The sequence below is a fragment of the Mastomys coucha genome, unplaced genomic scaffold (genome assembly GCF_008632895.1).
Source record: "Mastomys coucha isolate ucsf_1 unplaced genomic scaffold, UCSF_Mcou_1 pScaffold2, whole genome shotgun sequence".
Taxonomy (NCBI): domain Eukaryota; kingdom Metazoa; phylum Chordata; class Mammalia; order Rodentia; family Muridae; genus Mastomys; species Mastomys coucha.
The window spans coordinates 23273923-23289516 of NW_022196902.1; the positions used below are offsets into that span (position 1 = coordinate 23273923).

General features: G+C 39.5%; 1 protein-coding gene across 5 annotated transcripts in view; it reads right to left on the bottom strand.

Annotated features, from left to right (window-relative positions):
• Window positions 1-8289: 8289 nt before the first annotated feature.
• The window catches only part of Trmt11 (tRNA methyltransferase 11 homolog), a 59599-nt gene continuing 52294 nt past the window's right edge, over window positions 8290-15594 (bottom strand). For all 5 annotated transcript variants that reach the window (XM_031380706.1, XM_031380707.1, XM_031380709.1 and 2 more), the window contains one exon: window positions 8290-8807. In XM_031380706.1, coding sequence (XP_031236566.1) covers window positions 8676-8807 — 132 coding nt within the window. In that variant the 3' untranslated portion in view covers window positions 8290-8675. The remainder of the gene's footprint in view (window positions 8808-15594) is intronic.

The window sequence follows — 15594 nt, forward strand, 5'->3', positions numbered from 1 at the left end:
AAAAAAAGAGTACTTTGACTAGGTCGGCCTTCATTATCCAACTGTCAAGAACTATACAAAGGGTTTGAGACTCTTTTGACATCCAGTAAGTTAGTATCCTATTTCAGACACTGGCAGAAGATATAAGCCTCTTAAGTCACATACAAAGAATTTGTAATGCATGTCCAGCAAGCAGCATAATAATCACTGTAATATTAAGGTGGTAGGCTCAACAGGTCCAAATAGGCACTTGTACATGTGATGATGGGTTGTATTACAAAAGAAAACATGTGAACTTAGTGTCTTAATCAGGGTTTGTATTCCTGCACAAAACATCATGACCAAGAAGCAAGTTGGGGAGTAAAGGGTTTATTCAGCTTACTTCCACATTGCTGTTCATCACCAAAGAAAGTCAGGAAAGAAACTCATACAGGGCAGGAACATGGAGGCAAGAGCTAATGCAGACACCATAAAGGGTGCTACGCTTACTGGCTTGCTCAGCCTGCTTTCTTATAGAACTCAGGGAGCCAGCCCAGGGATAGTACCACCCACAATGAGCTGGGCCCTCCCCCTTTTATCACTAATTGAGAAAATGCCTTACAGCTGGATCTCATGGAGGCATTTCCTCAAGGGAGGCTCCTTTCTCTGTGATAACTCCAGCTTGTGTCAAATTGATACACAAAACCAGCCAGTACACTTAGATTAGCTATTTGTTGTTGTTTTATTTTTAAATCAAGGGTGCTTCTACTCTGGGGAGAAGACACTATTTTCCAAGACTTGATGTATACTTGACTTTTGTTTGTGGGTTGTAGATGGAACTTGAAGAAAAAAGAAACCCTCTCTTCTTGACTCATAGCTCACTATGGCTCAGGTTCCCAGTGCCTCACTTAGAAAGACACAGAGAATGTAAAAGTTCTGTGGAAAATTGCTTCTCCATAAGTGTATGTTACACAAAAATGCAAATAACAAAACCCACATTCTTCTCCGACCCCCGCATGCTAACTTGCTATTGTACTAAATGAACTCCATTTTGTGGTGAAACATTCAGTTCACTATGACCCCAAGCTACCTCAAACTCTTGATCCTCCTGCCTCAGCCTCAAAAATACTACTATAGTTGTATGTGTAGTTATGTGGGTTCTACAAACAATGGGCTCACAGATTTTTAGCCTTCTTCACTCAGTTCAATTCTGACCATTTTGACCCACTTCAAGAAATTTACATCTTCTATGGCTATCAAAGCACAATGCCAATATCTGAAGTACCTTTGATGTTTCTACTTTTCTTTTTTGTTTTTTCCTTTTAATTTGCCTAACTTCACACATAGACCAGCTAATCTTCATGGTTAACATCCAATATGTTAGTCAAAATGGAGTTTTTCTGAAAAACCCTTAGTAAAGTTGAGAAGGCTTGACTAAAGGAAAGATTCTAAAGTTATAGACTAAAATGTTGATGCAGATTCCTTTCAGGCAATTCAAGGCTTAGTAAGTGTCTTAGTCAGGGTTTCTATTCCTACACAACATCATGACCAAGAAGCAAGTTGGGGAGGAAAGGGTTTATTCAGCTTACTTCCACATTGCTGTTGATGACCAGAGGAAGTCAGGACTGGAACTCAAGCAGGTCAGGAAGCAGGAGCTGATGCAGAGGCCATGGAGAGATGTTTCTTACTGGCTTGCTTCTCCTGGCTTGCTCAGCCTGCTCTCTTATAGAACCAAGACTTCCAGCCCAGGGATGGCACCACCCACAAGGGGCCCTACCCCCTTGATCACTAATTGAGAAAATGCCCCACAGCTGAACCTCATGGAGGCACTTCCCCAACTGAAGTTCCCTTCTGTGATAACTCCAGCCTGTGTCAAGTTGACACACAAAACCAGCCAGCACAGTAAGAATGTTCAAATTTTACAACAAAAATAAAGCAAGCACACCTCAACATCCCAAGAAACTGAGGTAGCAGCCACATAAAAGAAGCTGGTGTATCAAAAAAATCTACACTAACCTACATTTTGTTCCATGACTCGTGCTTCTTAAGAAACTACCATAAGAACTAAACTCCATCCTCCTAAGCGACTGTGGACAAAGGGGTAAGAGCCAAATTCTAGGTTGGCCTCAATTCTGTGTAAATGTCAATGTGCTTTTTCCATACAAGGAAACACATGTGCGTCCTGAGGCAGACCTCTTTTAAGGAGAAAGTAGGGTTCTCTCTAAGTTTGTTCACCCCACAGGACAGGAATGTGCTGTTTCTCTGATTCTATGGCTAGATAGAATCACAGATATGTTTAGCATTCCATTACAATTCTACACTCTAGACTTTATGTGTGCAAACTGCACTATTTTAGAGAAGATGTCAATGTTTTAGTAAAGTACAAACACCATCAGTCTAGTGTTTTTGTGTCTGTGTGTATGTTCTGGATTAGGGCACTTTTTTTTTTTTTTTTTTGTTTAGATTACAAATCACATTACTTGATAAATATCTGAGAAAAATGGGAGGGGTGAGTTGAACATGAACCTCCCTTACTCTGTGAACACAATCCTAAGGGGGAAATGCTTCATGCAAATGTTTAGTTTTCTAAGTATCTTTGTAATGGAGCAAAACCATATTCTTGCAAAAAAGAAAAAAGTTGTCAAGGTTTTCATTTGGGTGTAATTTATTCTCTTCTGGTTAGAGAGGTCAGCAATAAGGTCACCTGTTTCCTTGCTAACACCACCTCCATTCCTCCCTTAGAATGTCCCGAATGTCATAATGCTCAACTTTATCTACAAAGGGTTTTTTTGTGTTTGTTTTTTAACTGTAGGAACTACTAGAAGTTTGATGAGGCTATGTGAGTAAAGTGCTTACCAGAAGAGGTACAGACCAGAGTTCAAATACACAGGACGTACATAAAGCTTGGGTTAGTAATTGTTCGTAAGCCCAGATCTCCTAAATCAAGATGGGAGATAGCAGGAGATTCCTGGGGAGATTCAAGGCCAGCCAGTTTGTCATACAAATGCTGGGACAAACAAGGAGACTCTATCTCAAGCAAACTGGAAGAAATGGACCAATACTCCTGAACTCCATACATACCCACATGTAACACATCTGCACACACTATATATACACACATACATAAACACATCATATAAAATGAAATGTAATAAAATTGCACAGAAGGGTAATTTTCTCAACAGCCACCTCTAAGTTTAAATAAATAAAAATTAAGACTTATTCTTTATCTCTTTGGATTAAAAAGTACTTGGTATTTCCAGCACAACATGCTAGAAGTTTGCTTAGCATCAAAGCATCTTTCTTTTTTTTAAGTTTTATTGAAATATGATGAGAAAAGTTACACGATTTCAATTTATCTAAATTTGTTAACATTTAAAAACATATTTTAAGTAAATAGAATTAAATCACATTCTTGTTTTCCTTTTGTACCCCAACTCCTCACAGAGACCCCCGTTTCAATACTTACAATATCTTTTGTTATATTCTTTAAAATTTATAAAATGTTAGAACAATAAAAGTGAATATTATAAAAGTTGTTTGATATAAAACAACAATCAATTTAACAGTCTTATGTAGATGCTTGTCTATGGCAAAACTGAAAATATAAATGTTTTTCTCAATATAAATTTTAAATAACTCCAATTGTATTAACCATATAATTCAAAATAATACATCACTACTAATATTTTCTTAAATGAACATAAGAATATATAAAGTGTTTTTGTTTGTTTGTTTTGTATTTAGTAGAGCTTAAAATCTTTGCTCTTACTGTGGTAACTTGATATAAGAGTTACAAATGTCAAGCAAAGCATTCAGTCTCACACTTTGTTGTTCTCTTACAAGTTCCCTCCCAATTTAATTGTCTACATTGCTTTTGGGTATATAAATACTTTTAAAATATGTAAGTTGTTCCGAAACCACAGTATAGTGTAAAAACATGAAATAAACAATACTACTAATAGAGAGGCTGAGATAGGAGAAGCAAGATCTCAAGACCATTATGTTGTACACAGCCAGACACTGTCATGAACAAACAAGCTGAAAGTGTATATGGATTATATAATATTGGACCTATTACTCCAATTACTAAATTACAGAGACCATTGGATGACAATCAACAAATTTCTAATTCCTCATGTTTTTGGTTTTCAATCGATTAGAATATGTTGGTAATATTCTCATATTAAGATATTAAGGAAAGTTACTTCCTGTTGTTTTTTGTTGTAAAAGGTAGAATTAAGTTTGTGTGGATTTGTTGAAAGATTACTTTCTTGCTTCTTCTAAGGTGTGGTTTTGCTCCTTATGTTGATGTTTTCCATCTATTATCCTTTGTAGGGCTGGATTTGTGGAAAGATACGGTGTAAATTTGGTTTTGTCATAGAATATCTTGTTTTCTCCATCTATGCTAATTGAGAGTTTTGCTGGGTATAAGTAGCCTGGGCTGGCATTTGTGTTCTCTTAGGGCCTGTATGACATCTACCCAGGATCTTCTAGCTTTCATAGTCTCTGGTGAGAAGTCTGGTGTAATTCTGATAGGCCTGCCTTTATATGCTACTTGACCTTTTTCCCTTACTGCTTTTAAAATTCTTTTCTTTGTTTAGTGCATTTAGTGTTTTTATTATTATGTGACGGGAGGAATTTCTTTTCTGGTCCAGTCTATTTGGAGTTCTGGAGTTCATGGGCATCTATTTCTTTAGGTTAGGAAAGTTTTCTTCTATAATTTTGTTGAAGATATTTACTGGCCCATTACCTTGGGAGTCTTCACTCTCTTCTATACCTATTATCCTTAGGTTTGGTCTTCTCATTGCATCCTGGATTTCCTGGATGTTCTGGGTTAGCTTTTTGCTTTTTGCATTTTCTTTGACTGTTGTGTCAATGTTTTTTCTATGGTATCTTCAGCCCCTGAGATTCTCTCTTCTAGCTCTTGTATTCTGTTGGTGATGCATGTATCTACGACTCCTGATTTCTTTCCTAGGTTTTGTATCTCCAGGGTTGTCTTTCTTTCTGACTTCTTTATTGTTTCTATTTCCAATTTTAGATTCTGGATGGTTTTGCTCATTTCTTTCACCTGTTTGATTGGATTTTCCTGTAGTTCTTTAAGGGATTTTTGTGTTTCCTCTTGAAGGGCTTCTAGCTGTTTACTTGTGTTCTCCTGTATTTCTTTGAGGGTGCTATTTATATTTTTCTTAAAGTCCTGTATCATAACCATGAGAAGTGATTTTATATCTGAATCTTGCTTTTGCAGTGTAATGGTGTGTCCAGGACTTGCTATGGTGGGAGTATTGGGTTCTGATGACGCCAAGGAACCTTGGTTTGTGTTGCTTATATTCTTATGCTTGCTCTGCATCATCTGGTTATCTCAAGTGCTACCTGCTCTTGCTAAATCTGACTGGAGCCTGTCCTTCCTGTGATCCTGGTTGTGTTAGAACTCCTCAGAGTCAAGCTGTCTCTGTGATCCTGTGACCCTGGGCTTGTTAGAGCACCTAGGAGTGGAGCTTCCTCTGAATGTTTTGGGATTGGCTACAGAGTTTGGACTCAAGGTCTGCTCAGGGCACCGGCCAGCCCAGACAGACCGGAAGCAACCTGAGTCACTGGACTGGCAGAATTCCTGTATGCCTGGTCCCGTTGGTCCCAGTTACTTCTGGTATTGGGACAGATGTTGTGTCTTCCTCACCTTTGATCCTGGGTGTGTTCGCATCAAAAGCATCTTATTCAAAGGACAGAGTTGCTTATATTGGCATCTAGGTAACACAGCATTAACATTTAGTTTCCTGGTGTTCCAGGGAAGGCTACCCCCTATCTCAATGTATATTGAGTACAGAACATAGTACTTTAAAAGATATTTCTATGTCTCAGAACTCAAATTTTCAATCAAATTAATAGCACACCCAGCACAGCAGTGACATTCACTCCATCTACTTTTCTGCCTCAAATTTAACATAGTGTATAGTTAGAAACACTTTATTTTAAACATGTTTAGGAGATTTCAAGATTTCAGAGTTTTCTCAAAGGGGAAGAAGTAGAAGCCCTGAGTTACTTCCCAGAGCTGAGAGCCTCAAACTGTTTTTATTGCTCAGTCCATGTACTTAGAGAGTTAGTCATAAGGAAACTGGTGGTAAACTGCCTCAGAACAGATTAGAAAAGTTTACCAGATTGTAAACTAAAACAAAAGGAAAAGAAAAGAAAGAAGTCTTCTAGCCACTTTGGCTAAACAAACCCAAGGCCACCTACTCCAATATTTCTGCACAGCTCTCACAGGAAAAAGAATTACTCAACAAAAATGGACTGGAAGGGTGTGCTTCTGATGAGACACCACTGAGGTAACCATCTGGATTTTATGGCTATTTAAAATATGCCAGAAATAAAATTATATACTTTGTCATATTATTAACATTAAGTAAGCCAGTCCACAGACCACCTACTATTCCCTTGCAGGATTCAAACTACGGGTTTTTGTGAACATGGGCATCTTGTTAGGAAAGATGCCTACTCGTAAACACAGGAGGAAGAACTCACTTACCAAACAAAATGTTCTGTAACTTCTTTAGTAAGCAAAGGCTCTGTTTTTAGGTAAAAAAAGTTTGAGGGCAATATTTTGTTTTTTGAGAGGGTTTCTCTTCTTGTAGCCTTATCTGTACATCTGTACTGGATTTTGCTCTGTAGAGCAGGCTGGCCTCAAACTCACAGAAATTTACCTGCTTCTGCCTCCCGAGAGCTGAGATTAAAGTTGTGTTATCACCATTGCCCAGCTTAAAATAAAAATTTTAAAAAGAGAGAACCCTGAAGCTCTATATCTTTTTTTTTTTAAAAAAAGATTTATTTATTTATTATATCTAAGTACACGGTAGCTGTCTTCAGACACTCCAGAAGAGGGTATCAGATCTCATTATGGATGGTTGTGAACCATCATGTGGTTGCTGGGATTTGAACTCACGACCTTTGGAAGAGCAGTTGGTACTCTTAACAGCTGAGCCATCTCTCCAGTCCCGAAGCTCTATATCTTAAACAAAAAATTGATTAGAAGCCACAAGTTTCTTCATCACTTTCAAGTTCCAACTTTAGAGCAATTATATATGTTTAAACTCTGAGAGACACTTCAGGAATGGGAAGCTGAGCTTACTAATAAAAAATATAAAAATAGACCTCACAGCTGGAAGAACTGGTGCTCAAAAGATTTCAATTATTAATAATAAAAGTAATTTTATTATTCTTACTATGAATTCATTTTTATGGACAGAGACTATAAATATTGTGAATTTCTAGAACTTATTTAGTTTAAGTTTTGAGACAATCCACAAAAAGGGATTAAATTAAAAATCTCATATTCCAATTGAGTCAGCTATAGATTTAATACCCATCTCCCATATATCCTCAAATACTTTAAAGATCATGTGTAACAGAAATAGTGCAAATAAATCACCCACGAACACTTTTAGATTTCCCCTAGTGTACCACAAATAACATCCAGAAACCCAAACAAACAGGAAAGGTTTTAGATGTGCTGAAATCAAGTGCACATGATAAGCTGAGCACAGCTAAATGCCTGACCCCTGTGAAGCACTGGTCATTCGTGGCTCCTAAGTCATGCAAGTTAATATAGTGAGTTCATAAAATCAGCAGTCACAGTACAATAATGATAACAACAACAACAACACAAATAAAATAGACTCTGGTTAGGAAGAGAGTATCCACTAACTGCTACCTCACTGAGGGACCACCAAAAACAGAACACTATTAGCAGCTGGAATTAATGAGTACAGTGGTTTGCAAGAAAGATATTTCCATGATAGACATAATATAGACTCAGCAAAGATTTTCCTTCAAGAAAAATACAGCTTCTGTTTCAATGAGTACTGATTAGTCTTAATGCCCTTATGTGGCCGTCAAGGACTTGAGCTGTTGTTGTTCCTGCTTTTAACTGTCAGTAACTTTCTCAATCAAAAACTGAAGGTAGTGGGGCTAGAGAGATGGCTCAGTTGTTAAGAGCACTGACTGCTCTTCCAAAGGTCCTGAGTTCATGGTGATTCATAACCATCTATAGTGAGATCTGACGCCCTCTTCTGGAGGGTCAGAAGACAGCTACAGTATACTCACATATAAAACATGAAAGGTAGTTAGTTAACTTGACCAACAGTCAAGTTTTAGGAATGCAAGAGCAAAGCAAGGTGCAGATGCTTTCAGAAGCACAGGGACCCCTGTGGAGGTCTTGAGGTTGGCATCTCCGCAGTTCTCAGGCCTTAGGCTTTCTTGCCTTCTGCATGGTCACCATTATAACTAATATAGGATTTATGGTTAAATATTCCATGAGAAATACTAAGTATCACATGATTTTTAGAAAGTCCCAGTAAAGTTTATTGTTGTCAGTGAAAAACAGTTAAAACTAAAAAGCAAACCAAGCAAATTTACAAAATGTGTAAGTTCTAAATCACTATTAATTGCCTACCATATATCTGGTAGATACAATATTTTCTTTGTAAAAATATAAACACTTTGTCTGTATGTATCAGTCCCTGACACTTAACAAGGTTCAAAAGACATATACATCAAAATAGTCTCTAAAACAAAGACCATTTTGAAATTATTCAATTTTGATTAATAGCAGTAATTTATATAAAAATTGTAAATCAGCATAGGTTTTTTTAGATCATATGCACAAATTCACATCCAAAGCCTTTTTATAAAGCCTTCTTTCCTGATTGTCAGCATCAGAGTTTTCATTCATGGCTACATTTTTCTTCCTTGGCAATTCTTTTTGTTACACCACTAAAATATTTCTCACGGAAAGAATTATGTCCTTGGTATGGCAGAAAATGATCACTCAGCAAGTGTGAATACTCATCCCGGTTCTGGAAGGATAGAAAATACAAAATATAAAGACATGTAAGTTATTTCTTTTGTTAGCTTCTTGTAACCAAACTAGTCATTCTCTAAGCAAGTCAAATACAGTTGTTTGGCTTCACAGTGTGAATACAGACTCTACATCTGCATCACACTTGGGAATTCCAAATGACATCACGTCACCTCAAAGTGGTGATGGGCACCTCAGGTTTTCATGGCAAAGAGAACACAGTCAGACTACAACTATCTTGTCATTCCCCGAAATCATCTGGGCTGTGGATAATACCAAAGAAGCTTCTATTCAAGAGAAAAGGTATATACCAAGAAACTGTGGCAATCTGTAATGTCATAAAGTTACACAAAACTACAAACTTTATCCACATTTGATTAGCACAAGGGATTCCAATTCAAGAGGTGCAGATATGGGGTGACTAGGGAATTCCACACCTGTAGACTTCACAGGTAAATAAGGGCTGGAACTCAGATACTCACTGGGCGTTGAAAGAGTTGATCTGGGTTAGAATGCCCCACACAATCTGGGTTAGATGAGAGGAGACTAACAGAAACCTGAAACATTAGTTTCACATTCGATCTCACAATTTCAAGTAGAAATAGAAACCTAAGTAGAAATAAAGTTCCACTTCCTATGTATTTCTTTAAATTCACATTCAACTACATATACTTTTGGAAATTTATTGTAAATTCATACATCACTTTGCTGAATTGAGTTTTGCTTTCTTCTTTGGCACAAGAATCAAACACTGGCTACAAGTCCCTCCTAGCTCTGCCTTTCTGCCCACTATTTTCCTTATGGTTCCCATAGCCATATAGGACCTCTCAAAATACACCACAGGTACCTGCAGGAACACCTTACTGCACCTGTGATGAGGACTGGCAGAAGAGAAATGCAGAATGCCACAGTGCCAGGCAGTGCCCCTCTCACCCCAGCTTCTAATATGAATCCGTCAAGGAGGGAGAAGATAAGAGCACTGTGGAAAATGGGCTTCCTTTGTGGAGCAAACAGATAGTTTGGCAAATAGATTATTACTGAACTGAAGGAAAGAATGAGGCAAACTGATGACAGAACAGATGGAGGTGATCAAATTGAGTGTAGGCATGGATGAGAATGTCACACCAGTTTTTGAGCAATCAATATAGACTCATAAAAAAGAACTCTGAGCAGTAAGGGCAAGGGATGTATTTTCCTCAGTGCCACAGAGACAAGGCAGCAAAAGCATCTAGCCACCAGCCAGTTGATAGGATCATTAGCCATCGAAATGTCAGCTGCTCAGGGAAAAGATGCATTCCTCTCAGACCCTGAGAATCAGAGAGAAATCTGTGCTGGGAAAATGTATGAGTCCTGTACTCAAACATCCACTTTCCAATCCAACTGTCCCCCAGCTGTGAAACACAATACTACAGAAACTCCTGGAATCCCAAAGCTCCAAATCCCTGGGCAGCCAAGGACCCGGCAGCAGTAAGTCTTACTTCGAGGTAAACCAGACATTCAGGGACTCTGGCTAAAATTCCCACCTCTGTGGGAGAACGTCCTAATTGAAAAAGGTTCCTCATGGAACATCTATCATCACAATAAAATGCCATATAGAATGACATCAGCATAATTTGAAACAAACAGCAAATTCAATGTGTTTTCTCTTTCTCTCCTTGCTCATAGGTCTTTCCATTCCTCTTAAGGCTCACACTTGGGTGGTGACATTCAACTGTGCACATTTTAAACCTTATTCTCCTCTATTCACACTGTCTCTCTCACTGTCAGGAACAGCTGGAGGGTAGGCTTCTGTTTCGGTGTCTCGTCTTTTTTGTTTTGTTACTTAACTCATCATGCTTCTCTGAGAGGGAAGGGTCCTCTCTAGCAGCAGCCTCTGACCTTCCTCATTCACCCACGCCTGCCTGCTTTCTGACATTTGGTTTTTCTAACAGTTCCATATCCATCAATCAATCATGGTATCTATCATTTATGTATTGCAGAACAATTCTGTAAATTTCTTATGAACAAGAAATACTGTGTACATATGAAGTAAACAGTCACAGCTGGGAAACAGCAAAAGTGAAAGCTGTGCAGATGAAGAGTCAGGGGCCACAAGCCACTCTAGAGGTAGTAGCGCTGTTGGAAAGAGCAGGAGTCACAGAGAAATGAACAGCTTCCTTCCCTTGGAAGTCTGCGATTCTCTCTCGTATCAACTCCTCCTTAAGTAAAACTTGCATCTGATTACACTATTGCCTCCTGTCATTTCTAAGCTCAGGAGGAAAACACAGAAACCATCAGAAACCAATAGCTCTCACACCTCTCTCCTTTCAAAGACAATCAGCAATTGCAAATGTTACAAGAAAGAGACAAGTTCATTCATAAAAAAAAAACTATTATATTTGTTATCAACTGAGTCTTGTCTATGGTAATTATTTAATTTTCTGCATTCTTCTCATCTGTGTTTTGGAGATAGGGAAAGAGCTTGAACAATCTGCCACAAGGCATACAGCTGGGAAACAGCACTGCGGGGGTTGCTGCCCAAGTCACACATCAAAGGCTCAATGCTTTTCTCATTATTCTTCCGTCCTTTTAAAAGACCAGACGTTATGTGAACCCATATAGATGACTCAGTCAATTTCCCACATGGTAGATTAGTGGGTCCTTCAAAATGGAATCTGACATTTAAAGGACATTCCTCCTGGAACAGCAACGTTATAGTAGCACACACTTTAGATATCAGCTTTGATAGAGCCTCATAACCACTGTCCTATCAGTATTGCTAATTGTACACATACGCCATTTAGGAATTCTCACACTTGCCAGAGAAGCCTCACAAGCCAGTGGCTCACTTTTATGCACACACTGCCCTCTGCTGGGTAATGCAGATAGTTCTTCTTCATAGGATTTCCTGATGTAGACTGAAACTGTTTCTAGCTGTGAAAACTGTATACCTGACTATCAGGAGCACCCTGCTTCATTTGCTCAAAGTCCTGACTGTTCAAAACACCTTCCATCATACAGCCCTCCTATGGCCAGGATGAACACGTTAGACAGCATTATCATGTACGCACATCGCTTCATCCACAAAGCATGATGCAGAGCTAGGAGAAGACCTACATACTTGAAAGACTCTGAAGCAGTGCCACTCATCTGGGTGAAAAACAAGTCCTTCTGTAGGAGAAAGGAAAAGCTGCCTTAGACTCGCCACCTTCTTGCCTCTGCCTCCAGCACACAGGGTTTACAGCTTCATCACACCCAGGTAGTTGTGAATTTTGTATAACTTAGTTCTACATTAAAAGGCATCATTAAAAGGGAACTTAAATGACATTAAAAAGAAAGGGTTTCGGGTACTTATAACTTTGTATTGGAATTTAAAGGAAAATAAATTGTCAAGAAAAGAAACTACAAGTCATTCAGTAACACATGAAATTGCCATTGTAAGTAGAACTAAGGACATTTTAGATTATAAAAAGAATGCATCTTTAACAGTGCATCTCAAAACATACGGTACACTGCTTAGACTGGAAAGGAAGGGAGGATCCTTCGCTGAAAACACTTAGGTAAAATCTCCCCAATTTTGGCCTTCCCCGGCAAGTCTGCCATTCTTTTCCCCCATCTCCTCCTTGAATAAAGAAAAGGTGGTACATTTTCCACTTCAGCCACTTCTGGTTTGCTTCACAGGGGAAGTAAAGCCTACTAGGTATTACAGGGTTAATAGTCTGTTCCAGGGACTTAAAAGGAAACTAATGGTAAAATTTGGTTTATTTCCAACGGGAAACTTGTAGCTATCCCTAATTACCTGTTCCTACTCCTCCTTAAAGTGTCTCAATATTGTTCATTATGTTTTTATTTCAAATGAGGGGACCCAAATAATCACTAAACAGTCCCATATACACTAGACAGTCCCATACATACTAAACAGTCACATATACACTAGACAGTCCCATATACACTAGACAGTCCCATACATACTAAACAGTCCCATATACACTAGACAGTCCTATATACACTAGACAGTCCCATATACTCTAGACAGTCCCATACATACTAAACAGTCCCATATACACTAGACAGTCCCATATACACTAGACAGTCCCATACACACAAACAATCCATATACACTAGCATTTCCATATATACTAAACAAACAGTTCAACATACACTAATGGTTCCACATATACTAAACTGTCCCATATGCTCTTGTATACAGTGAGGAAAGGCCTAGGTCTGTGAGTTCACAGATCCTGCTGGGAGACACACATCAATGACACACTTCCAAGCACACTGGTGTTAAATGGTGGGATGAATTGGCAACCCATGGGAATACAAAGGGAAGGAAACTTATCCAAGAGCTGCAGAATCATGTAAACTTTATAAACATTCAAAAGCAAAACTTTATGGAAAGAAACTGGAAATGGGGAAAAGTGAGTCCATTTTGGAACCTGAAAGACTGAAAGTTAAGGTGCAGTGAACAGAAGACAAAGTGGCACCAACTACACCTAGCGGTAATACCAGGGACAGATCAGGGTAATGCAGATGGTATCCAAGAATCTGTAATTTATTTCTGAACTTCACAGAGTCACCAATACAATTTAAAAACTAGATTTTCATTATTCATTCCCTTTCCAAAAAATGTTTTGGCCTGCAGTCCAGGAAATGAGATGGAAGGAGAATGTGAAGAAGCAGACAAGACAGATGGGAGACTCACAATAACGAGGGCAGTGAGACCTTACTGTGGATGGTTCTTAAGAGAAAGAAGAAAGGGGGTAGAAGTAGACCCAGGGAAACCAGCCACTCGATTGTCCCAGTCTAGATTTCTTGGAAGTCATCCTTGAGGCCACCACCTTTGCCCCAATTATCCATCACCATCACACTATGTCTGCCTATTTCATCCCCAAACTCTTAATTCCTCTTCAGTTTCACAGAAAGTTTTACTTCTGGAGGCCTGGCGCCTTGTCAGAGCATCACAGGCTATCATTCCCCAGCTCAAGCCTCCCTTCATTGTGAAGCGAGGGAAGTATAACACATACACTTCTGCCACTCTACAAACACACACCCTTCATAGCCTTGCCGTCACCGATCGGAGAAACATACATTGGTATATAAGGCCTTTCACATGGGCATGGCTGGTTTTCAGGTTGTCTCTAGCTGTTTTTCTCCTAGACACCCAGCATCTACTGAAGCTGAAGTATTAGTATCCACTGCATATCCCACAGCCCTTCTCATCCCTCCCTGACTTAAAAGGACAGCTCCCTTACTAAGTTGCGCCTGTCTCTTGCCTCAAGCACCATCTGCTCAGATAAAAGTGTTGTGTTCATACACACGTCACTACAACCCCAACAGCTTACAGAGGAACAGTCAGGGTGACGTTGTCCTAATGAACAAACTCTCTAAAGATAAGGACGAAGCCTGGTCTACTTAAGCCCAAGACTTGACAAATATGGTCCCACAAATGCAGGCTGAGTAAAGAACACCATGAATTTCTTTCTCTGTGAGAACCTATGTTTAAGTTGAGGAAAAGAAAATGTGTAAAAATAGGAAAGGTGAATGAATGAATGTAAAATATGTTCAGTGACACAACTTCCTCTCTTCTCACAGCACCTACTCCGGAATTTCTCCTTCTCTCAGCAAAATCCAGGACCAATTTCCTCACCTTCTCCCTGACTGGACAGCTGTGCTCGATGGCTCACACTAAGTCTCTCTGACCACCAAGTACCCGCACTGGCCAAAGGCAGCATTTTGTTTCACAGTATTTCTCACTGTTGAGCTAATTTTACAGAACCTCCAAATCACCACTTAGATCCCTAAGGACAAGCATTAACTTATAAACTGCTTGTTTTTCAAGCTGCGGGGAGCTCTGCATCCAGGAGAAAAGCTTGCAGCACTCTAGGGTCCTTTAACAGAAACCCAACTGCTTCTACTTCAATTGTCGGTCAGGTTTAAGTCATCTTAAAAGTGGCAGTTCCCACCAGGCGGTGGTGGCACACCCCTTTAATCCCAGCACTTGGGAGGCAGAGGCAGGCGGATTTCTGAATTCAAGGCCAGCCTGGTCTACAGAGTGAGTTCCAGGACAGCCAAGGCTATACAGAGAAACCCTGTCTCAAAAAAAAAAAAAAAAAAAGGCAGTTCCCATAGTGAGATAATGAGTTTTGTCTACATCACTAATATTAAGTCACCGACATTACTAAAGTGACAGGGGTTTGATTATACAGAATCCAAGTTTTGAGGCAAATACACAAATATAAACAACTTGTAAAACTCATTCCATGATAGGTAAAAACCAGTACCGTTGTCATAGTAAACACCAGCAACTGAAGGGTGCTCCTCTCATTCGTCAGCAAAGACAACCAGGCTGGCGGGTGAGTCAGGTGTGGATACAGACCCTTAGTGTGGCTGGTGAGTCAGTGTGGATACAGACCCTTAGTGTGGCTAGTGAGTCAGTGTGAATACAGACCCTTAGTGTGGCTGGTGAGAGTCAGTGTGGATACAGACCCTTAGTGTGGCTAGTGAGTCAGTGTGGATACAGACCCTTAGTGTGGCTGGTGAGAGTCAGTGTGGATACAGACCCTTAGTGTGGCTGGTGAGAGTCAGGTGTGGATACAGACCCTTAGTGTGGCTGGTGAGAGTCAGTGTGAATACAGACCCTTAGTGTGGCTGGTGAGAGTCAGTGTGGATACAGACCCTTAGTGTGGCTAGTGAGTCAGTGTGGATACAGACCCTTAGTGTGGCTGGTGAGTCAGTGTGGATACAGACCCTTAGTGTGGCTGGTAAGTCAGTGTGAATACAGATCCTTAGTGTGGCTGCTG